At 50.3% G+C, this 24144-nt stretch overlaps 1 protein-coding gene across 3 annotated transcripts in view; it reads right to left on the reverse strand.

Annotated features, from left to right (window-relative positions):
- Positions 1–782: 782 nt before the first annotated feature.
- pbx1a (pre-B-cell leukemia homeobox 1a) overlaps positions 783–24144 on the reverse strand; it is a gene marked incomplete at its 5' end in the record, with an annotated part of 44748 nt that continues 21386 nt past the window's right edge. Inside the window, 7 exons of one of the 3 annotated variants that reach the window (XM_084447432.1) lie at positions 783–1719; positions 6156–6245; positions 7189–7301; positions 8378–8537; positions 8821–8956; positions 9211–9401; positions 11195–11439. In XM_084447432.1, coding sequence (XP_084303558.1) covers positions 1627–1719; positions 6156–6245; positions 7189–7301; positions 8378–8537; positions 8821–8956; positions 9211–9401; positions 11195–11439 — 1028 coding nt within the window. In that variant the 3' untranslated portion in view covers positions 783–1626. Of the gene's footprint in view, positions 1720–6155; positions 6246–7188; positions 7302–8377; positions 8538–8784; positions 8957–9210; positions 9402–11194; positions 11494–24144 lie in introns of all 3 variants that reach the window. The other 2 variants (XM_084447431.1, XM_084447430.1) reach the window with 2 other exon arrangements.

Consider the following 24144-nt stretch of genomic DNA (forward strand, 5'->3'; position numbering starts at 1 on the left):
TGACAGACATATTTTTCTGCTAAAATGATTTCTATTGGACTTTTCACCAATATTTTCCAATTAGGCAGCATAGTTCAGATCTTAGTTTAAGAGGTACAGAGCAACATAACCTTGATAAATAATGAAACATACAGTTTACTGGGGTGAATCTACATGAATGAGTGTTAAAGTACAATAATAGGTTAATAAGTCATAGATTTGTTTTGGTTTAAAGCAGCATTTTGGCACTATTGAAAATTGGTTGGAAATGTAATCTGCCATTGAAAAAATGCAGCCTTGGGACAAAATACATACAAAATAATGTAGACCGTTTCAAAACATTGATAGGACCCACTGTCATTGATAGGACCCACTGTCATTGGCAATTGTATCTTTTCTGAAGGGGGTCGTTTTTGTTTTCAGACATCTCATGGTTTTGATTTAATTTTAGTCTGGGGGGATTTGGAAAGAATTATACAAGAACTGCTGCCCACAGTAAAAACAAACAAAATAAAAAACAAAACAAAAAACAAATGTGAAATGAGAGAGCAAGCGAGGAAACGATATTAGAAGATGTCATAATGACTTTATTGTTTACGGCCCTCTCATTACATCCGCTCTCACCCAGCCAGTCAGGGAGACTCATGATTCAGGGTGACACCAACACTGGAACATTTCACTTTTTTGACTCTCCTCAAAATAAATGATGTGAACCAAGCTTCTCCGGATTGTTGATGACAGGTATTTATTTTAGTTTTTACACATGACGTATTTCACAGCACTAGCTCTCAGAGGGAGGACAGATATTCTCTCATCTAAACAAGCTCTCAGGTACCATACTGTAAAGGACTTCCTTGACTCCTCATCCAAGATACATACAGATTCTGATAGGGTTACAAAGGTGAGGGATGGGTAGATAAACCAGGAAGACAAACGCCTACAGTCAATATTCATGACATCCTTTTGCATTCTTGTGGCAAATGTCCCCTCGGCTAGTGTCAGTCAGGTTTCACCAGAGTTCACCAGGCTGACCTGACCTGACCTGCATTGGGAGCCATACTGTAGGAAAATATGAAATAGCTTTCCACAGGTCTTCCTTGTCGGAGAGGGCGAAGTGAACACAATTCATCAAGCGCACGCTGTAAACAGGGGAGCAACATCTAAAATGGCGTACCATAGAATAGGTGAGAGACTGCAAAATCAGCCATGATGAGGTGCCTCTTGCTCACAATGAATATGTTCTCATTCCACCAAACAAATAATGTTGACAAGTTTTACTTTAGAGTCGCCGAGAGGTAGAATGAAGCATTTTTCAATGTTTTTACGGGTTGTATCTATATTATCCTATCACGTAAATATCTTCAATGAGTGAAATCAACAGGTGACTAAATGACCCTGACCTCAGAATATCTTGTGAAATCTGTACAAACGTTTCCGTTCCTTTTTCTATGGTTTTCAATTGTTTTATTCTGAAATTCTTGGGCTTGTATCCCCAGAGTCCGTCAGTGGAGAAAGGTTGTCTAGTTAGGATCTTGAAGGACCCCCTCCAAACTATGAGATACTTTATATTATGTTCTGTACATCTTTAATACTGAGGTTGGCAAGGCCAGTTCATTGCTGTGGGATATTATGTGGAGATGTAGATATTTAGTTGGAGGTGTCCGAATGAACGCTTCCGGGTCCTTCCGTGGGCGAGGTCACCGACGAGGGGGTCGGAGCGTCCTGCCAGCCGCCATTTGTCTATGGAGAAAAGAGTAGGCTACTTTGTAACACACATAATATAATGCATTGCTTCTAAAGAAAAATAGTTTTAGGCTACTTCAAAAAGAAAAAAAGTGTATTACATCTCAAGAAAATACACTATAAAATGACTGTGGTTTAGTAGTACAAACGTATAGAGAATTATTGACATTTCCTGGCCCATCAGTAGCCTAAGCCACCAGCCACCTTCAAGCTGGAGAACAGCGCAGTTCCCTTCCTCGTGGTTGCCATGGTCACCCAGCTTGCCAAAGAATCACCATCCCGCAGAGGTTGGGATAAATGACACCTCAGATAACTTACCGGTACTCAAGAGAGGTGACTGGTTGTACATACAGTGAAGTGGGGAGGGTGTAACACACGTAATATAGTGCATTACTTCTAAAGAAAAATAGTGTATTGCATCTAAAGAAAATAGACTATAAAATGACAGTGGTTTAGTAGTACAAAAGTATAGAGAATTATTGACGTTAGTCCTGTCCAATCAGTAACTAGTTTATCCTAGTTTATATACTAGTTTATACTAACCCTGTTCTGCCTCCCCTCTCCCTAGTGCCTCTCTCTCTCCCTCCTATCTTCTAACCAGGTCCAGTGGATGCCCCACTGTCACCAGTAGACCACCCTGAGTCTGATAGATACCCCTGTGTCTGCTGCAGATGTCGTAGCAAATTAGTTAACACACACACACGCACACACAGACATACAACAGTCCACTTCCGGCCTTAGGCCTGGGTCCAGTACCCCCTTCCCCTCACCCTAACCTGGGTCCGTATCCTCTTCCTACCCCCACCCTACCCTGACCCCTGCCTCTACCTGGACCCAGGCACACTCACACACACACTGACAGACACCAGTCCTGGGCTCAGATCCCCTTCCCCTCACCCTAACCCGGGTCCGTATCCTTTTCCTACCCCGATCCTACCCCTGACCCCTGCCTCTACCTGGGCCCAGGCACATTTATGCACACACAGACATACACCAATGTTTGCCATGTCTCTCCTATGATGTTATTAGCCTCTCTTACTCTGAAAATGTAATTTAATGTTATTTATTGCTCTATAAATGTTCTTAGCCGGTAGACAAACATACTCCAGGAGCTTGCTCGATCGCCTCGTTGAGAGGGGTCAGGGAAGAATTTTTACAGCTCACTTATCTGGCCCCCGGGTGATTACTGTTTTTTTGCTTCCCTCTGGAATATGTAGGGGTGGAATGTCTGCCCACCTCCCTTGTTCTCTGTAAAGCGCATTGTGTTGCCTCTGGGTATGAAATGCGCTATATAAATAAAGCTTTGATTGATTGATTGATTGATCCCGCTCACCTGCTCCAATCTAGTGTGTGTGTGTGGGGGGGGGGGGGGGGATTTTGGCTCAGAATCTAAATCTAAAACGGACAGTACTGAAGATTGTCGACAAGTCAGACCTGCCATTTAATTTTAGTAAGCCTAAAAGTGACTTGGATTAGCTCTAGCGACAGTCACTAGCTAGCTTCTAGCTGCTGCCGCTAGCTTTGAAGTAGCCTACTTTCCAGAACTCACCTTTGCTAACGCAGCAAAAAGCAAGGTAATTAATCGAATTTGAAAGTATTTCCTTTTAGTTCATTTGACAACAAAAGCTAACTTATCTGTTTTGACTTGCACAGTAACACTGAAATTGCTTTGGTTTTTTCATACATTTTTGGTTTTACTGGGTGCTGCCATTCTGTGAGTGCGTCCAGCTTGTTCACACGGAATCGGTGAGCATGTTCATTTTCCAAATGAGTGATTTCATTTTGTTTTGTACCTTTATTGAATTAATTGTGTGTAGCCTACTTTACCGAATTATTGTATGAGTAGCTATTGTTACAAGAGCCTGATTTATGCTTTACAATATAAAATAAAATAGTGGACAGCTTGATATATACTAGGTAGCCTATCTCAGTCTCCCCCCCAAAGAGATTTTAGTCAGAGCCAAAGGAAAATCACGAGTGCCAAAATGCTAAAAATTGAGAATAAAAATAGCAATTCAAATCCTCTCCGAATGTGTTTGATAGCTTGTTTCAAGTGCAGCCGATCCCTCTTTCTTGCATTGTCCATGGTTTGGACCACTAGTGATTAATAGACAGGTTATCAGTATCATAAACATTTTGTCTTCATATCCATTTTGTGTCATGTCGGGAGATTTCCCACAATATTGAAAAGTGAGCTCATTCAGAACGACAGCAAAGAATATAGGCCTATATATGCTGGTAGGCTACTCAGCATAAAACTGAGGTTTCCCCAAAGAAATTGTGTGTGCATCACCCCCCAAAGACCCATTCTGAGCCAGGAAAAACCCTGACAGTGTCACAAGATATCCCACTGAGCACTGGACAGTTCTACTACACTCTGCAGTGTGGTAGACCCAACCCTTCCAAACTCCCCACACCCTGCCCCATCACTCTCAGTTTACCCCCTTCTCACACAAACCCAATTCCCTTCAAACTTACCTTTGGACTTCTTGGACTCTGGACACAAACATGGACTTACCTTTCTTCCCCTGGAACTGTGAATGTGTGGTTGAGGGGAATCCCTTCCATCATTGTGTGGTGTTTGTAATATATATATATATTTTTTTTTTAATAGAGCTGGATCAGAACTTGAATTTAAATGTTGTGATAACTGACAATTCAGCAGGTCAACAGGGTGCACCCGAGGTAGAACATTGATATTTACCATTGAACTTGCTAAGAAGCAATTGTCATTGTGAATCTCTGCCATTGTGGTTGATATATTTGTTTATTTTTCTTTGTCATTTTGTGTGGGACCATGGTACCACTGTTTACATTTTTCAATATAAGAGCCGGCATAATTTTCTATTTAAACCGTGGTCTCTAAGTCTCATTTAAACATTCCATTGCTCCATGAGTCGAACCCCTGGTCCAAATTAGGCTAAATCATATTTCTCCTAGGTGTTACAACTTCATGTCAATATGGATGTTATCAGTGTGATCATATGATCAATATTATCAATGGCTCTTTGACAAACTCTCATATAAACTGACAAACACTACTGTAGACTATACACAATTTCAAAAGTTTGATCTCCTAAATGTAGAAACGAATTCAATCTCACAGCCAATGCTCAAAAATGGCTCACGCTTGAGAAGACAAACAAAAGTCTGATATTTCTGAGAATGTACAATCCTCCCACACACAGAACCCAAAACGGCCGATGGAAGAATCAATTATAGCAAATTATCACACTGGCTGTTGGAATACATCCATGGAGGAAATATAATGGGTTAGAGGAATACCGGCCATCTCCAATCCCGGGGATAGGCCCTGCTAAAGAGCATTTGAGACATTAATGCTAATTTCCAAGCCATCAGCGAATGCTGGAAATGGGTTTTGGCAGCCTCTTATTTCGCGGCTGTGTTATTTCAGAATAGAGGCAGTCTGTCATTACATTTAGAGGCAAAGAAATACCCCTCAAATGGTCCGTCTGCGACACCCTCTGCCTGTTCCAACGGCGTAATTACCGTTCTAGGATAGAGAAGGAGAGTGGCGCCAACACACAAAGAATAAAGCTTTTCACCCCGTGTGACCCTGGGGACAGGTCTACACATGGAACAGCCAAGCTACATACTGTAATGGGACCTGCCATGCTAAACCTGGTGTCGTGTCCATTTTTAGATCTTTGATCAAAATGTACTTTCGGAGAGAATTCCTCGATATCTTTAGCTTATAATAATGTCTCTGTGACGAAAATGTCCGCCGTCTGTGAATTTGAATAAAACAAGATCAAGTTGTGGTCAGTTAAACTCACTAAGACAGGGATCTGAGCGCTGAACATGTTCATTTAGCTATCTTTCAGTGTGGGCTGGTCAGAGGGGCTCTGACGGAGGGTCAGTTTCCAGGCCCGGCCGCCCGCGTTGCCAGGGCTGAGGATGGCTGATCTGACCATCGCGTTCGGAATGCCGGCCGACTGCCCTCTCTCACCCCTCCCTGTGTGACTGTGATATTGATTCTCCTCAGTCCTACGCAGCCTGTCGCTGTGGATCTTTATGCAACCCCCCCCCCCCCCCCCCCCCCCGCTGTTGTGGTCCACAGAACATGCTGTTCTTGCGGGCCACTGCGATTCCAGGGTGGTCGAGGTCCGAGTTCACTCCGGGGGTCAACATTTAGGCCCCTTTTGACAAGAGATGAGGTGACAGTATGAAATGAGCGCAGGACAGGTTGACACCTGTGCCATCGGCTGCCAATACCTGGCCAACTCCAATATCTGGCCAATCCGCCCCCCCCCCCCTAAGGGAACAGCTCGCACAGAGCGGCGCCGCGCAATCTATCCATCCAGCCTGTGGCTTCCAGTAAAACAACTGGGGACTAAAATAGCAAAGGAAGACAGTATTTTCCGATATACACGGTATATTCATAAGCAGAGGGGCTGTTGTGTTAGTCTTACATTGATCCCCTGTGGACTGTACATCTGACTGGCGGCGAGGCTGTCACTGTATCCTCCTGTTTGACTGATAACATGGCGAAGGGTATCCACCTGGAACAGAGACAGACAGACGGACGCCTCAGACAAAAGCTCCCCGCGACACATTCCCACCACGAAGGGAAAAGGTCATTCAGATATGGAAAGGGTGCCGTGCACGTGAAAAAGGTTACAAACGGCAGTTCGGAATGTTTTTCGGCCTCCGTGTGTACAGGAGTAGGACGGTACCGCATCATATCGGCCATTCGTAAACAAGACATGCACAGACACAAGGGAAGTGTAATAATTAAGGAGACGATGCGACAGCAGCAGCGCGAGGCCCCTAATGCAGTGCCTTCTACATCTCAAGCTCATCTCCTATCCTCATTGGCTGGGAGGCCGCGTCGAAGCGCTCGCTCGGCCAAACAACCTTTTGACAAGGACACTGGTTTCAATTAGCTTTCAGCCCAGGAGACTTCATCCCCCCCTGAGGGGCTGAGTCCCACTGCATATTCATGAGATACCCTGAGCGTCCGGTCAGCTGATTTAAAAAGAAAAGAGGGATGGACAGAGAGTTGGACAAAGGGGACGGAGGCCTGCGGGGTCGAGTCAAACGAGAATATCACCACGGGCGGTAAGTCTCCGACCCCAGGGGTGAGAATCCTGGCACTCGGAAGCCAGGTCAGGGAGCTGGTCTGCACCGGCGGCCGTGATAACCCCTGTCAGGAGCGTTGATGAGTGTTATATTGTTTCCCAAAAAAAACGCTCTTCGGCTGCCACTCATTTTTTCCCCCGCCGTTCATTTCCTCGCGCTGTCAACGGCCGCCGTGTTAGCGCGCAACCGGAGGCTGGGTCTAACGTCTCTCTCGCTGAGGTCAGAGGGCTCTCCGCCTCTGGTGGTCTGCTACTCACACACTGAGTCACACTGACCAGTGGACTTCCCGACTGGGAGGTATTATTTCCTTGGCAACAGCTGAGGTCTAAAATTGAGGGGCCCTGGGTTTGGAGAGGTGCCTACCTGGGACTGAACGTTGGCCCCCACCTGCACCCCCTGGTACGAGTCCCCATTGAGAGACTGCACACTCATGAACAAGTCTCCGGAGTTTGACATGTTAAAAGAGCCAGCAGAACCTGGAAGAACAGAGAGCAAGAGAGAGAGGGAGAGAGAGAGAAGAAAGAAGGGGAGAGAGAGAGAGAGCGAGGGAGGGAAGAGAGGAAGGGAGGAAGAGAGAGACAGGAAGAAAGAGGAGTTAACACAATCATGCAACAGCAAAAGTGCAGTAAGTGGATTAGTGGCGAGGGGCTGGGTGCGCGGGGGGTGGGGGGGGGCGGCAGGCGACATGGCAGAAGACGGCGGTGACCGTCGTCACGGGCCGAAAGCCGTGGCTGAAAGACGTTACGCCGCATTAGCTGCGGCTAATGCGACAGATAAGATCCAAATAACAGCGGCAGCGAGACCCACGGAGCAAACTTTGGAGATAATACGAATATGATAATGCGATAACACACCAACGAAAATATGACCGACATCTATATCAGCGTAGGGGTCACAAGGTGGGTGAAACTTACGCAGGATAGATGCATGGTTTTACTGTCAAACTTGTTACCGGTGGGTCATTAAGGAAGTGCTAATTGGCAGGAAGACCGAAAGAATCCTCTTTGTCCTTTAATGGACCCAAACTCCCCAGATGTTCAAGAGACCGCGGCCTAACTTGATTTGAACGCAGGCCATAATCCAATACAGTGGAAAAGTCTCTATATGACAAAAGACTGGGGCTGCCCTCTCTGCTGCTTTAATGACCCACAGGAGGTCAACCGGACAAGGAGCCGGATGGATTAGCAGGCGGCTAACCAGCAGGTCAATACATCCACCCAGTTCACCGGACAAAAACCCACCCCAACAGAGAGAGAGAGAGAGAGAGAGAGAGAGAGAGAGAGAAAGAGAGAGCCATTCGAGATAGTATTGGGTTAGTGAAGAAAGGGTGAAGTTTCCAGTTCGTCAAAAGGAACAGAGACTGGGTTCTTGAGTTGGCGGGGAAGGGGGGGACAACCAGTTCATCGGTACTCTAAATCTTTCTGACTGACTTTGCCTAACTGACACGTTTCCCTCTTTCTGATCATAAGAAATGCCTCTCACTTTCATATCCGGTTTCTAATCGAGTACGAGGCGTGAATAAATGTCGCACTCTGCCCGGTCTGACACTCACCTGCCGAGTTGGGGGTGGAGGGCGAGTTGGCCTGGCTCCCATGAGTGGACACGCTAGTCGCGTTCACCGCGGTCTTGGCTGCGTACATGTTGGCCTCCTCCTGGAATTTACCGATGTTCTTCTTGTACCGGATCCTCTTGTTCCCGAACCAGTTCGATACCTGTTAACATTTACAGTACGAGCGACAGTGAGCATTTTCCCCTCAGGAAATAATAGTGACTAGCTACTTATTTTGTTGCTGGAAAAAAGTAATTGGATCCAAGAATTGATTGAGTATCTCCCTTTCACTGAGGGGCGTTTTGAGCATTTTCCCAGTGACTGTATTGTAAAAAAAATAAAATAAATAAAAAGGTTTGATCTAGGTGACTTTTTAGCTGTAAAATTCCTATGTAACCTATGTGCTGTACTAGTTGTCTGGTGGGGGGGGTAGGAGGGTCCTCCACCTGTGAGACTGTGATGCTGCACTTCTTGGCCAGCTCCTCCTTGGCCTCCTCGCTGGGGTAGGGGTTGCTCAGGTGGGAGTAGAAGTACTCATTTAAGATCTCTGTCGCCTGCTTGTTGAAGTTCCTCCTCTTTCGTCTGGGGGGTGGAGGTTGGGAGGGGGGGGGGGGGGGGGGGGTAGAGCAAGGAAGAGAGAGAGAGAGAGAGACTCGGAATCAAATCCTACTAAACGGACAACAGCTGAAAACAGAGTCAAAGAGGTTCTAGCTCTGCCTTCCGCGTACGAGACTTAGCTGTTCATTTCAAATCACAGCAGCGGCCTCTGACGGAGATCAACCGGGAGAAATACACTTAAATGTTTCACATCGAGCACGACACACACACACACGGACCTGGCGTCCAGGAAGCGCGAGCGCAGGATCATGACGGCCTCGCAGGTGCTCTGCTTCAGCTGCATCTGGATGGAGGAGAACTTGCGATGGATGATGCCCACCATGCGCTCGATCTCCTTGGGGGAGATGGGCCTCGTGCGCGACTGCTCCCTCAGCAGGTTCATCACGTGGGTGGTGAACTCGTTACACGCCTGCACGCACACACACACACACGTGCACAGACACACACACGCGCACGCACACAGACACAGAGGGAAGAGGTGAAATCCTTAGACAAAGCACTCAAGAGGAACTTGACAACTGCAGAGAGGAACATTTTCACATTCTGAGGGCGTCGTTAGCATCGAGAGGAAGTTACAGACATTGCGGATGAGGTTACAGTAGTCAAAGTGCCGTCAAAGCTTCGTTCAAAGACACAGACAAATGTTGACAAGCGACGACAGGTAAAATGGCAGCAGTCTTTCGGTTCTGTTCACGTTCAGTAAGTCTGAGCTCTCTCCGTCTCTCTCCCTCTCTCCGTCTTCCTCAACGTTTCTCTCAGCAGCGTCTTCCCTCGTTCCCTCTCTCTCTCTCTCTGTCGGTATCAGTCACGTGACCCGTCTCTCGCTCAGAGTCAAGGAGTCTGTCGTCTGTCACCGCCGGGGCTACGTCAGTCATAAACCACACACACACGCTTCAACGCAAACATGTGTTCCGCTCCTACACACGCATTAACACACACAAACACACACACACACCAAGCACCGTGCGTCACGCGCGCACTACATATGTGAACATAGCGTGGTGACACATGGGACAGCGAGGAGTGTGTGTGCTCACTGACAGTCGGTGATGATGACTACTCCTGCTTAGAAAAGATGATAAATTGTATTCTGACGTGAAGGTGAATGACAAGACGCTACCCTCTTTGGCACGGAGCCGGTGTGTGAATGGGCTGGAAATAACAAGCCGGAGTGCTCAGTCGCTCGTGAAGCACCCTGGGAGTTCATTTCAGGACGTTAAAGAATATATGTTTTGGAAACGAAAAGTCGACGGAGTCGAACTGGATTTGAATAAACACATTTCTGATGAAGTGTGGGTCAGACTTCAACGCTCAAGTCAAGTTTGAACAATCAGTCTCTCATGGCGCTTGCTGCATGCTCCTCAGTGTACTTGAACTTGATCTTGAAAGCATTTGAACTAGTGGGGTTTTGGATCTCGTTGGAGTGAGCTAGGGCTGTGTCTTTGAGCAGTGTGTGTGTGTGTGTGTGTTCAGAATTCAGAGGTAGAGCCTTCGTTTTGGAGAGGTCGTCTCCCCATGTTACTCTCTCTCTCTCTCTCCCTCTCTCTCTGTCAGCATCAGTGGTAGAGAGAGTGTCTGTCTGCGTACAACTGACCAGGCGTCTACTTCCTGTTAGGGTCAGGGTTGTCAGTGTGAATACAGAGCTGACCAGGCGTCTACTTCCTGTTAGGGTCAGGGTTGTCAGTGTGAATACAGAGCTGACCAGGCGTCTACTTCCTGTTAGGGTCAGGGTTGTCAGTGTGAATACAGAGCTGACCAGGCGTCTACTTCCTGTTAGGGTCAGGGTTGTCAGTGTGAATACAGAGTTGACCTGGCGTCTACTTCCTGTTAGGGTCAGGGTTGTCAGTGTGAATACAGAGCTGACCAGGCGCCTACTTCCTGTTAGGGTCAGGGTTGTCAGTGTGAATACAGAGCTGACCAGGCGTCTACTTCCTGTTAGGGTCAGGGTTGTCAGTGTGAATACAGAGCTGACCAGGCGCCTACTTCCTGTTAGGGTCAGGGTTGTCAGTGTGAATACAGAGCTGCCCAGGCGTCTAATTCCTGTTAGGGTCAGGGTTGTCAGTGTGAATACAGAGCTGCCCAGGCGTCTACTTCCTGTTAGGGTCAGGGTTGTCAGTGTGAATACAGAGCTGCCCAGGCGTCTACTTCCTGTTAGGGTCAGGGTTGTCAGTGTGAATACAGAGTTGACCAGGCGTCTCCTACCTGTTCGTACTTCTCCAGCTCGGTGTGGTAGATCTGCCGGATCTGGGTCAGCTTGGCCCGGTAGTCGGAGTGTTCCACCGAGTTGTCCGGCCCCATGGCCCCGGCCGCCGCTGCTGCCGCTGCCGCCGCGGCGGACCCGCCCCCTTTCTCCGGCCCGGACACGCCCTCAGCCAGCAGCATGTTGTCCAATCGCATGAGCTGGGCGTCTGGAGGCTCCTCCTCCTGGGCGCCGCGGATACTGAGCACTGGGAAGGGGGAGGGGCAGAAGAGGATGTGAGGATGCCGAACAAGCTTCTCCGCTGATCAATTCAAATCAAACTTTATTGGTATAGCGCTTTTCATACACAGAGGCAACACAATGTGCTTTACAGAGAGCAATGGGGGTGGACATAGGTCCCACCCCTACATATTCCAGAGGGAAGCAAAAAAACAGTTTCACCCGGGCGCCAGAAAAGTGAGCTGTAAAAATTCTGGGAAGACCGAGCTGTTAACTTTGTCAACAGAATACAAACGCCTTTCAAATGTTCAAATTAAAATATCAGCATTGCTCAGGAAAGAGACACAGTCAGCAAGGCACTCAGTGAGTAATACTCGACAATAGCCGAGATATAAAGTTCAATCGGGGTCAATGGTGAGGGTGTATACAGTATGTATCTGGTGAGATGTCACTCTCTCACCAATGGAGAGTCTCGTCTAGCAGTGTTCTTTGATCTCTTTCCAGTCCGCAGTGCCAACCACAGTATGCAGTCTGAAATACAGCCATCCCTTTAATAGCTCACGTCTGTACCATAAAACCTACAGCTTCCCTGGGTCTGGCGGCGACGCAAGGCAATAAAACCATCATATTCATCGATCTTTTAATATCATTTCAGGTAAATAATTAACACCGGCTTTCACCGGAGTTAATTTTTCTTTGCTCTCCTCGAGGGCGAGAGCTGCGATATTTACCTGTCTAGTTAGAACAACATGGTGCTGGATGATGTGAACGTTGGCGGTCGCCGGTCGGGGAAGATAATGTCATAAATATGATGCTATCACATTATCAGCATCCCTGACTGGAGTGATGATGAGTCTCTGATCTACTCCAGAGCCCAAACATTAAAATGTCTCCCATCTAACATCAGTAATGTTAATAGAACCGTAGTTCGGTAAGGAATAAAATTTACCCTAGTGCTGTCAGCTGACCTAGTCACGATTTGATTGGTTGTGTATTGATATAAAAAGAAGAAAGCATTTTGTGGGACTGTTTACAGCTTCAGTATATAACATTTGGATCCGATTTTAAAAATTTAAAAATTGCTATGTTGCTATGAGAATCAAGCTGAAGATATAGACAACCACCAACATACACACACTACAAAGATATACACAATACCCCCCACACACACTATATATCTTAATCTCACCCCTGAGCCCTTCAACCAGTGCTCTATTAGCCAAAAGACTGATGACGTTGATTCTTTATCAGTGTGTTTCACCATAGAGACTTGATCAGTGTGAGCGTCTGCCTTTCTCCTGTCTACCACTAGGAGGCACCCTAAGTAAAGGCGCAGGCCTGTCCCTCTGTGTGTGGAGGTGGCGATAAAACAACCAGGTGTTGCCTTTCATTCCATCCACCATCTTTACTGACAAAATACAAGCCCACGCCGCCAGAGTATCTGTTACATCACCACCCTTGCAGAGGGTGCATTTCAGCGGAAGTGTAGTAGTCGTTCAGCGCGGCGGCGAGCACTGCTTGGAGGCACAAAGCCCTGCGCACGGATGTGGTTGCTAAAAATTTGCCATTGAAAGGTGCAAGGGACCTGCGTCCCTTACAGTATTACAGTGTAGTCTCCAGTCCGGAGGGGCCGGTGGTTTTTAGGAAGAGGGGGATGAGCTTCCTACTGTCATCCGCAGAAGGGAGGAGGTCTGGATGGATTCCCAGGGTCTCGCAGAGAAGTCGTCTCCCATGATCTCTCCTCCCCCCTCCCTCTCCCCCCTCCTCCCTAGAATCCCCCCTCCTTCTCTTCCACCCCAGGCTCTCCCATCCTCCCTCTCCTCCTCCCCAGACTCCCATCCTCCTCCCTCCTCCTCCCCCCTCCCCAGACTCCCATCCTCCTCCTCCTCCCTCCTCCCCAGACTCCCATCCTCCTCTCTCCTCCTCCCTCCTCCCCAGACTCCAATCCTCCTCCCTCCTTCTCCCCCTCCCTCCTCCCCAGACTCCCACCCTCCTCCCTCCCCCTCCCTCCCCCATCCTCCCCTTCCCACTGGACAGTGGAGTGGCTGGCCAGAGAAAAGACTTACGCTTTGTCAGAACCAGTGGACACACTGTATCACACGCCAAGGAAAATGAGAGCAGAATTTACAAGCAGGTTCTGGTAGATAAAACAAAAAACGTCTGAGAGGGAATCTAATGAGCCAAACAGAGATTTATTCAATCCCCCCAATCCTCCGCAGCACGACTAAAAGCATGAGATTGATTAAATAAATACGATTAATAAGGGTAATAATCATACAATCCACTGCGCCGTGGCCTAACCATGGCAATCAGATTTTATTTATCTGTGCTCAGTAATAGCAGTGGAATTCATAAGTATGCGCAACGCCAGGCTGACGTCTTGGGGCTGAACTCTTGCGTCTTCTCAGTAGCATATGTCATGATCATTAGGGAGGAAGAGAACCTGAACATGGATTCTGTTTACTCGTTTATCGCAACCGCTGGCTCGGATTTTCGTATATTTTCTTTTGAAGCACTGACTTGTAACCTTGTCTGGTCTACGGGGTAAACAGGGACTGTAAATAAACAGCTGAACACACACACACACACACACACGCGCACACACACACAAACAAACACACACGGAGATTAACGCGTCTGTGTGTATTGGCACCCGACCCGCATCCCCGGCCCGGTCCCCCTGCGAGGGCTTTTAAATGAAAGCATGTTTAATTAATGACGCCGGAGTATTCTGTCACAATTAGAAAGACGTACGGTCAAACGAGACGGCGGCGATGTCCCTGACAGTCGTGATGAAGGTCCGGCGTCCTCACCCCGCATGACTGGCAGCTACCGCCCCGGCGCTGGACTGGATCCATTTCGCATCGATACAGGAAAGCGATACACTCTGCAGTGCTGACTGTGTGTGTGTGTGTGTGTCCTGTCTCTGCTTAGCTCTGGTGCCCGTTATGCGCCCAGGCAGGGGCTAGGGGCCAGCTGTGTGCTATATTGATTCTGTGGGCCACGGACACGCGTCATACAGGGTTTCAGCAGTTAATAAATCAGGCCTGTTCCTGACGCAGCTGTGTGTGGGTGTGGAAGAGAGAGAGGGGGAGAGAGGGAGAGAGAGAGAGAGAGAGAGAGAGAGAGACTGTGTGTGGGCCTGTCAAAGACCAGTCAGAGGGAGCGAAAGCGACAGCCCCATGATAATGTACCATCACCACCATTCATCCCCGCCACACGGCATTCTGGGACAGAAAAGCGCCAACCTGGCAACCCGCAAACAGCGGCGTGATTTACACCCGACGTGACAAGCAACACACGGCTAACACAGAGCCGTCAACTCGCGCCGGTCCTGATTGCACGGGAGTGCGGCGGCGGCGGCGCCCGCGTGGCGAGGGGCACGTGGTGGAAAATTCACTGTTGTTCTTTTTCAGAGCTCCATCTCCAGAGAGCACAGATGAGACGAATGAGAAGTGTGATCATTCAACAGAATACTATATATAGAAATGTATTGAAACAAGATTAACCCCCCTGAGATGGATCATCTCATTTTAGTGGGGGTGCCAAAAATAATAATATAATACATATTTATATTTTTATTTTTTAGACACTTTAAGAGGGATGGAAGGCTGGCTAGGAGGGAGGAGGTTAGATGTCTCGGAAGGAACCTAGATGTCTCCTATAATGTACAGTATATAGGTTATATACAGTATAGGAGACATCTAGGTTATCTAGCCTAGTCGTACTACCTACACAGGTAACATCAATCTCGATACATTCACTGTATTCAAGTGCATTATATTATCAAGGCTGTTCAATGACCAAAAATAAATGCGCCGCTTGTCTCTCAGAAAACATCTCAGAAGCGTTCCATCATGGAGAGATGAGCCGACCACCAGTACACCCAGCCTGCTCATGGGAACCCCCCCCCCCCCCATCGGCCCACACTGTTCTCTCCATCAGCAGATAATAAGGCCTAGAACAGCCAGCGGTACACAAGGGCACGGCCATAAAGCACTTCTAAAACACGGGGTTTATGTTTTATCACTCATCTCTGGTGGAGCGGGGCCCGCGCTGGGGGTGTTCAATCTGACAGACGTGACGGTGGTGTGTGTGTGTGTGTGTGTGTGTGTGGGGTGCAATGAAAAAAAGGGTGCATTGAGGGAACCGGAGAGAAAGAGAGAGAGGGGAGAAAGAGGGATGGGGAGGGAAGGAGGGAGGCGTTGGTGTTGGTTGGGGTGTGTGTGTGTGTGTGTGTGTGTGTGTGTGTGTGTGTGTGTGTGTGTGTGTGTGCGTGTGTGTGTGTGCGTGTGGGGGGTGGTGGCGGCGGTGGGAATGGACGGAGGGAGGCGAAAAATAGAAGCGGAACGGGAAGGCGAGGTGTCAATTAAAAAAATGAACCCCCGTTGCATTTTGGGAGGTGACAGCTGGCGGGAGATGGGTTGACAGGCGTCACATTAGGCGGATTTGGTGGCCGCTACCCCTCCCCCCCCCCCCTTCTCTCTCTCCCCCCCTCCCTCTCTCCCTCCCCACCGGCCACTGGTAGTTCCTCGTGCAGGCGCGTCGGGCGAGCGAGCCCACCCGGCCCCTCGGAGCGACTTTCCCCTGCAGCTACTCTTAATAACGGTAATTACCGTCGTCATCTGAGGCTTAAGCAGGCCAGGCAGGGGCCTGGGGGGGGGGGGCGCGCTGATAACGAGGCACCCAGCGCCATAGGAGAGGCCATCCAGAACACGCACGCACGCCATCACCGCCACATTCCCACTGAAAGGCCTTCATTAAAATAATACATTATTCAAAATAGCCGATGCATTAACCCTCCTCCCTTTACCGCCAGCGTTCCATCCCTCTTAAGGTGTCTTAAAAATATATATCACCCGGATCTAATCCAAGAGCCCGGCTGACCCACACGCTTTTAAATAGCCACGGGCCCTCGGCGAAGAAGGCGGGGGGTGGGGGGGTAGGGGGGCTGCGTGGCCGGAGGAGGAGTCACGAGCGCGGGGAGCTGCGGAGTCAGCCGGCTCGCTCGCAGACAAAGGCGTCCACACGGAGGGAAGAGCAGCAGCACAGTCCCAGGGGGCTTTGGCACTGGAGGGAGCATCCAGACACCAAATATAAATCACAGCTGCGCGATAACTGGTAACATCGACGCTACACTAATCCCAGCTTGCAACACTGTAGCAAATGTATCCTCGTCATTATGATCTCCCTGGGATGTGGGAAGTATCTGGTGGCTGTCATTCAAACGGGGGGAAATGTCTACAGAGTTAGAAAAGACGGAAAGAGGCGTGTTTCGGCGCGATCACTCGGCGCGTGATCAATTCTGTGTGTGTGTGTGTGTGTGTGTGTGTGTGTGCGCAGCGCTGATTCGCCGAGGGAAGCGGGTCATAGTGACTTAATCAGCGCTCCTGGGGAGGGACACAGCAGGGGGTTGTCTTCATCACCTTCATTAAGGAAGCCGTCTCCAGCGCCGAGCCATTCTTAGCCCAGCCTAATTAGAACAGACGAACAGACGTCGACTGTTCCAGGCGATCTTCAACGGGAAGAAGCCTCTGTGGCAAAAACAATCCGTCGGACACGAGCAACCATTGGGCAAGGATTCGTAACAATACCCTGGGTGGTTTCACCGAAACGACATTCAGCCTAGTTAGCCGGCGCCGCCTGGAATCCGGTGACAGCCGGCAGAGGGTGTCTCTGTCCCGGCGGTCGTCTGGGGGCGAAAGGACAGAACACGCGGAGCTCCGCGAGGGCCGCCATCCTGCCCCCGGCCCCGCCCCGGGCCCCCCCCGGATGTGGCCCCTACAAGCCCCCCCCCCCCCCCCCCCCCCACACACACCTCTCCGCAAGCCCGCCGACAACAAGCTCCCTCAGAGGTCCCCGCGGCGCGTGTTCCTGTGCATGGCAGATCTCATAAGGCGCAGCTCTTTGACTGGTGATGAGTTTATGCGAAGGTAATTAACAGTAATTAATCCTTAATTACAGTAATTAGCCGAGTCGCAGTAAATTAAGCCACATCTGGAGGCGGGGAGCGGGGCTGTGCGAGATGGGGGGGGGCGAGGGGGGGGGGGCTTCCTGACAAGACGCTGACGCCGTCTTACACCGTCGGGTTCAGGCCTACCTGGGACGCATGAGTTCCCCTGGTCCTTTCTGGGGGAGGGAGGGGGGAGGATGGTGTGCGACAAGCAGGGAGACGAGGGAGAGGAGATTCATTTCAGAACAATGTTTGTCTCCTCTCGGGAGGGGGTGGGGGGTGTGGGCGGGGGGGGGGGGGGGGTGTCCCTTAAGCTACAAAGGCAAGGACACCCATCATATGATCGCTCAAAGCGACGGTCAGGACTGCCTGTTGTTGCCTCCAGCACCGCTGGGACATCATGTGAGCCTGCGTGAGACCCAGTTGGAGAGGCGGATGATTTAGCGCCACAGGGCGACTATACACGCACCGAACGCGCAGACGAAGCGCAGCTGTCTCACGAAGACAGAAAACATCTACAGAAAACCCCCCCAAAAAAGCACCTCAACTGCGTCTGCACTGTGAGACTCGTCGGAGCCACGTTCGGGTTCCACGCGAGCGAACGCGACACAGACAGACAGCTTGTGTGAGGCGCCATTAATATTGCAGATGCGCAGAGACGGCGGCGACCGCGGGGCAGAGACGTTCGCCGCTCTCCGCGCCGTTTTTTTTCCGGGGGAAACGTTTCCCGCGCCAGGAGGCTGAGGAGGGGGGGGGGGCGGCCGCGGACGAACGGCGCGTTTTTTCGCCGAGCGTGCGATTTGCTTGCAGGCTGTCACTAGCAGAGATCCCCAGGAGGCTCGGTGTTTTGCCAGTCCGCTGTACAAACAAACAAACAAACAAACAAACCAAAAAACAGCGCCTGTGCTAACGCCACTCCCGGTAGTCATGAGAGGAAAACAATGTGAGACATCAAACTCCATTACTGAGGCTTACACACCTCCACTGGTGAAGAGAGAGAGAGAGAGAGCGCCAGTCTTTACCTCAGGTCGGGAGAAATAAAGAAGCAATAATATCATATTTCCCTTTATTTGTTTTCTTCAGCCTGACATGCTGTCAACGCGAGGACGCGCTGGCCCCGCCCCCGCTGCCGACCCCCGCCGCGCGAGAACGGCCGGTCTCGCCGCTGCCCCCCCCCCCCCCCCCCCCACGCCGCATTGCCGAGTCTCCGTCACGACAGTTTCCACTGCATCACTGTCGCGCTGCGCAGCCGATTAACAGTCGGCCTAATCGCAGTAATTAGCGGCGTGGATCCCGAGATGGCAAGATGAGAGAGTGGGGGGGGGGGGGGCAGGGAGAGTGAGGGCTCTTTAGGACGGGGGTGGGGGTGGGGGCGGGGGCGGGGGGGGGAGTGCGTATGTGACAATCCCACGGCCGCGGGCTTCAGCGCGGAGGGCGGAGCGAGTGGCGGAGGACCCGGCGCGCTCACGCTGGCCCGGCCCGACAGGCGGCGCCGGCGGACGGACGAGGCCCCTCTCATTAATCACCGGCGCCACGGTACTGGGTCAGGGAGAGACCCTGCTGTCCATCAGGGGTGAGGCGGAGTGTGTGTCTGTGTGGTTGCGCGTGTGTGTGTGTGTTGAGGCGAGGAGGGGTGGGGGGGAGGGTGATTTACCCCTGGCTCGATCATCACCTGAATGCAATAACGCGAACGGCGCTAGACTGCATCATTTGCAAATCGAACCCAGCCCAGGGGAAATGAGAAGCGAAGTCAAAACATTTCAAGTCCACCTCCTTCCTTGACTCCGCCCCCCCTTCCGCCCTCGGCGTTCAACACACACCGGTGACACCGGAGGAAGGAAACTGTCACACACGCGTGCACGCCGTCACGCCAGCCACCCCGCCGACACCTACACGCCGCCTGGCACGAAGCCGCCCGAATCCGCATGAGGTGGATGTCTTCAAGATTGTGATCAGGCATTTGCTGTCGGTCAGCCACGGCGCACCTGCCTCCCCAGCTGGAACCCCTAATTCCCTCCCCCTCTCCCTCCCCCCCCCCCCTCCCTCCCCTCCTCTCCCTCCCCAGCGAAGAGCTCCCAGCTGCCGGGCTATTTATAGACACCTGCGGGGAAGGGGGGGTTAGTTGTCACAGCGGGCCGGGCCCCCAACGGGATACGGCACAGGAATGAAAATGGACTCTGCTGATGCAGGGACTTGTTCTCCACACGCGCACACAGGAACCGGGCCGGCAGGCGGCGGCGTACGCAGGGGGCCGTGCGGCGGGGAGCGGACCGCCCACCAGGGGGGGGGGGGGGCGATGCCGCGAGAGCACGGGAACCAGCCTTTTCCCGCCGCTAACCTGTTTTCGCCCATTTCGGCGGCGCGGGAGGTAGCGACGCGTTTCCCTCTTCCTGTCGGCGTCTCTCTCCCGGAAGCGGGAGGCGAGGGTTTGAGGAGAGCCAGCGGATCGTAGGATGGGTCTGACCCAGTTGCCTGGTATCTCTAGAGAGACCGGAGATGGTGCCGGCCGATGCTCTCAGCCTGGCCCTCCTCCGCGTCTCCTCTTCCTCCTACTCCTCCTCCTCCTCCTCCCTTCACACAGTGGAACTTTAATTTATTGGTGGTGGTGGTGGGGAGGGGGGTGCGGAGGGGGTGACAGGTTGACAGTTCTCTTCTCCTGCCACTCCAGGCTTGGATGTCCCTGTGGTGGATGGACGTGTATGTGTGTGTGTGTGTGTGTGTGTGTGTGTGTGTGTGTGTGCGCGCGCATGCATGTGTGTGTATGTGTGTACTGTGTGCGTGTGTGTTCGCGCGCAGGCCTGTGTGTGTGTGTGTGTGCTCACGCGCATGGGGGGCTGACTATAACAGTACAGTAGCCTACTGCCTGAAACTGGCCCTTTAGCAGTATTAGAAACCCATCAGCTGAACTCACTCTCATTAAGGATCTTCACCAGAATTACATTCATTCAATCAGCAGAGTGATATCCACGTCCAACTATGGACGTTTTTCACGGCACGGACGGAATATCAATGCCGGAATGGAACTGACCCCAACCCTGGGTCGCTGGATGTGATATCGAGGAGGTCGAGACTCGACTCGCGTTCAATCTCGCACCATCACGCCGTTGCCTGTGAGTGTATGACTGTCGCCCCATGATAATGAGATCTTGATTAAAAGTCTCCAGTGTTGGTTGAACAATCGATCCTACCCACCCCTCACCGTCTACCAAGTATCTACAAGAAACTGTAGGATTTTATTCCAAGGAGCTATTGTTAGCGCTGCTCTGTCTCGTTCAATACACCCAGAAAATCAATCATGTCCCAATTAGCATAGCAACGGGGTAATTTAAATATTCCAGATGTAGGGGGGGAAATGTATTCTTTCAAAAACACAAAGAACTTTTAATCACAAAAAAACTTGTCAGCAGCAGAATTCAAACGGCTGAACTTCATTTAGTCGTATTAGAGAGACTGAACAATGTGCATGGAGAACAAAAGGCGAAATTTCTCAGTCAGCCAGTCGCTCTCAGCTGGAAACAAAGGAAAAGTTATAGTTCTCAAATTATAATTATGATTGGAGGAAAAGAGTAAGCTTGTAGTCACTAGCAGATGAATCAACAACACGAGAGATGAATCATACACACAAACACGCACACACACACACACACACACACACACACACACACATGCACACACACAGATTGGATGAGGCACAGAGGGTGAGGTTTCACTGTCTATTTGGATCAATACTATCTCCCCTTTGTGGCAGAGTCACCAATGTACTTTTGGGGCTGGAGGTGTGTGTGTGTGTGTGTGTTACGGGGTGGTGGGGGGGGGGGGGCAGCAGAGCCGCTGCCAGATTAGGCTTCGTCTGTGCCAAGGTTATAAAGATGTTGTTATCAGCCTCCCAAACAGAATAATCCTCACTGTATCAGCAGCCAAACATATGGGGGCCACACAAAGACCCAGGCGCCCTGACAGACACACACTTTTAATTACACACAGAAGAAGGCCAGGGCCTCGTGCTCTTTCTGTCTGCCTCTCTCTCTCTCTTTCTCTCTCTCTGTCTAGTCTACCTCTCTCTCTGCCTGCCCCTCTCTTACTCTCTGTCTGCCTCTCTCTCTCTCTCTCTCTCTCTCTCTAACTCACTCTCTTTCCTGTCACGTCACTCACATAAATGAAAGTTGTTATTTTAGTTGGAAGGATATTTCCAAATGTCTCCCAAAGGATCAAGAGCATAACACCAAATATGGCAAATTTTCTTTCCATTGCATCACTCCCCCGGTTCCCACAAATACTTGTGCATCATCGCCATTACTGAAACCTGCGCTAATATGTCATATGACTCCCTCAATAAACATCTCAAATTCATGAATGAATGATGCAACGCCCCGTAACGGAAGACCACCACGCCGACGCTACGTCCGGGCGCAGACTGCCCAGACCCCAACTGCCAAGGACACTCCCGCCCGTGAAAGAAATAAATTACTCAATTTTTATATACTGCCTACAGATTTTAAAGTCGTGTTCAATAAAAGTTTAAAATGTCACAGAGGTGCAATAACGGGGCTCGTATAAAAGCTAGGCTTGGAAAAGCTATGCAAAGACGACGTCGTCCCTTGCCACTCATGCAATAAAGTTTTATTTGTCGGAATCCGCCATAAAAAAGGGGTTTTGAAGGTTGTCAATAGGGAATAATTGGTGTGTTTTATTGGTGCAATCATATTTCTCACAGTTCTGCAGAATGTGAACAGGTCTTGACAGGGACAAGCAGAGAGTCTCAGGTTGCCTCCAGCCTAACCTACCAGTAAGTGCACCCTAAAACTTAGAAGACAGGGAGTAAAATCAATGTGAAGAAAATGTTTTGTTTTTTTAAACAGACAAATAATATGGCCTTGCACCACTCTCCAAATGACCTGAGATTTTCAGATGGTCACCAGAGAGGCATAATAGCACCCCAGAACCCCCCCCCCGAGCAGAGGGCCTTTCACAGCACGGCCCCAGACGACGGATGGAGTGCAGGCCTTAATGGCGTCCAATCTTCTCTGTCACGAAGGGCCAGAAGCTCAGCTGGATGGGGGGGAGGGGTGGCGGGGGGGTCGACCTGCAGCCGAAAGGGCCCGTTAACTGTTCCACAGGATTCCTCCCGGGCTGAGCACGCCGTGCCGCTTTTATTTCTGCCGCGTTAAGCTCCTTCGATCGCCGCCCGACGCGCGGGAGAGAAATCTCCACTCGCACAAAAAAAAGACCAGAGGAGTGAAAGTGGTGCTGGCCTCACGGGACTTGATGTTGACCGTTCACTGGGAGCTCTGCTTGGGCAAGGGAACGTGGGAGAAGAACGTCTACTTCTCTGAGTATATATATATATATATATATATATATATATATATATATATATATATGGAATATGGAAGTGTACTACTGCTTCAGATCCCTATCGCCCCAACGGAGCGCTGCTTCACCAGCGTTCTTCTGCAACAGTGGGCTAAAGCACAAAGACTATGTGTGTGTGTTTGTGTGTGTGTGTGAGTGTGTGTGTGAGTGAGTGAGTGTGTCTGAGTGTAAGAGTGTGTGTGTGTGAGTTTAAGAGTGACTGAGTGTGAGTGTGTGTGTGTGTGAGTGCGTGTGTCCCGGTCCCCGCCCCCGGCGGTCTCCTCCTCCTCCGGAGGGGAGGGGGGGGGGGGGGGGGGGGGGGGTAAACAGGCGGCCCCCGGCGCCGAGCGCCGCAGCCCCCCAGCCCCCCGTGATCCCCCTCTGTTCCAGCGGGTTGAGAGAAGCCATTACCTCCCCCCATATTACCCTGCCATCCCTCATGCGCTGGATGGCTCCCCTCTCTCCCTCCCTCCCTCTTTATCTCACCATCTCTCTCTCTCTCCCTCTCCGTCTCCCATGAGCACCTTGCTGCAGTCACGGCTGGTGGTGCGCACCTCCTTACTACCCCCCTCCACCCCTCAACCCCCCCCCCCCCCCCGCCCCCCTTCTGAAACCCCCAGCTCCATACATCACATTTAACACTCTGACACTAACAGTCTATAATGTTTCTATTCTACAAAATCACTCTGCCAACTCCGGGATAGCGGAGCACAGACTGAGGAAAATAAATACCGCTCTCAGCCATCGGCAGTAAATTCTGAAGGAAGAGGGAAAAAGGGGGTAGAAAGAGCCTCTTCCGCACACTCTCTCTCCCCCAGGGGCCCCTGGGAGCCTCTTGGCTGCGGCCTCGGCGCAGGATAATTTCAATCAATACATCTAACAGCCGTCTAACAGCCAACAACGTCTGAGAAAAAGAAAAAAAAAACAACAACAAACGCACACTCTGTGTGTGGAGGATTGTCATGGGGTGGGGCGTTTCCAAGAAGCGCACTAGAACACTATGAGAACACTTAGAGGTGGAATAAAAGAGAAACATTTCACCACATTAAATTATTAAAAGCAAAAACTGTCATGAATAAATAAAAACAGCTTAAATAAGGCATGTGACAAGACAGGCTTGAGGGGTGACCTTCGCCTAACGGGTACAGGAAAGAAACAGACACAGCCATTAAATCATGTAGAAGAAATGGAATAACCATTGAGGTACTGGAGTGAAGACAAGGCAACAGAAACGATAACAAGGCAAGCAAATAAAAAAGATTTCAAAAAGCATATTGGGCTATAAAGAAAACATATTAAATCATACTAGATCCTCTAAGGACCCCTGATATATCAACTAATGTATGAAAGGGAATGAATGTCATTCTTCTAGAGTTTATCTTTGTATCCAGTATCTTTGATACATGTGTTTACCTCTGGAGGAGTCAA

Source organism: Borostomias antarcticus (genome assembly GCF_949987555.1).
Source record: "Borostomias antarcticus genome assembly, chromosome: 12".
Classification (NCBI taxonomy): domain Eukaryota; kingdom Metazoa; phylum Chordata; class Actinopteri; order Stomiiformes; family Stomiidae; genus Borostomias; species Borostomias antarcticus.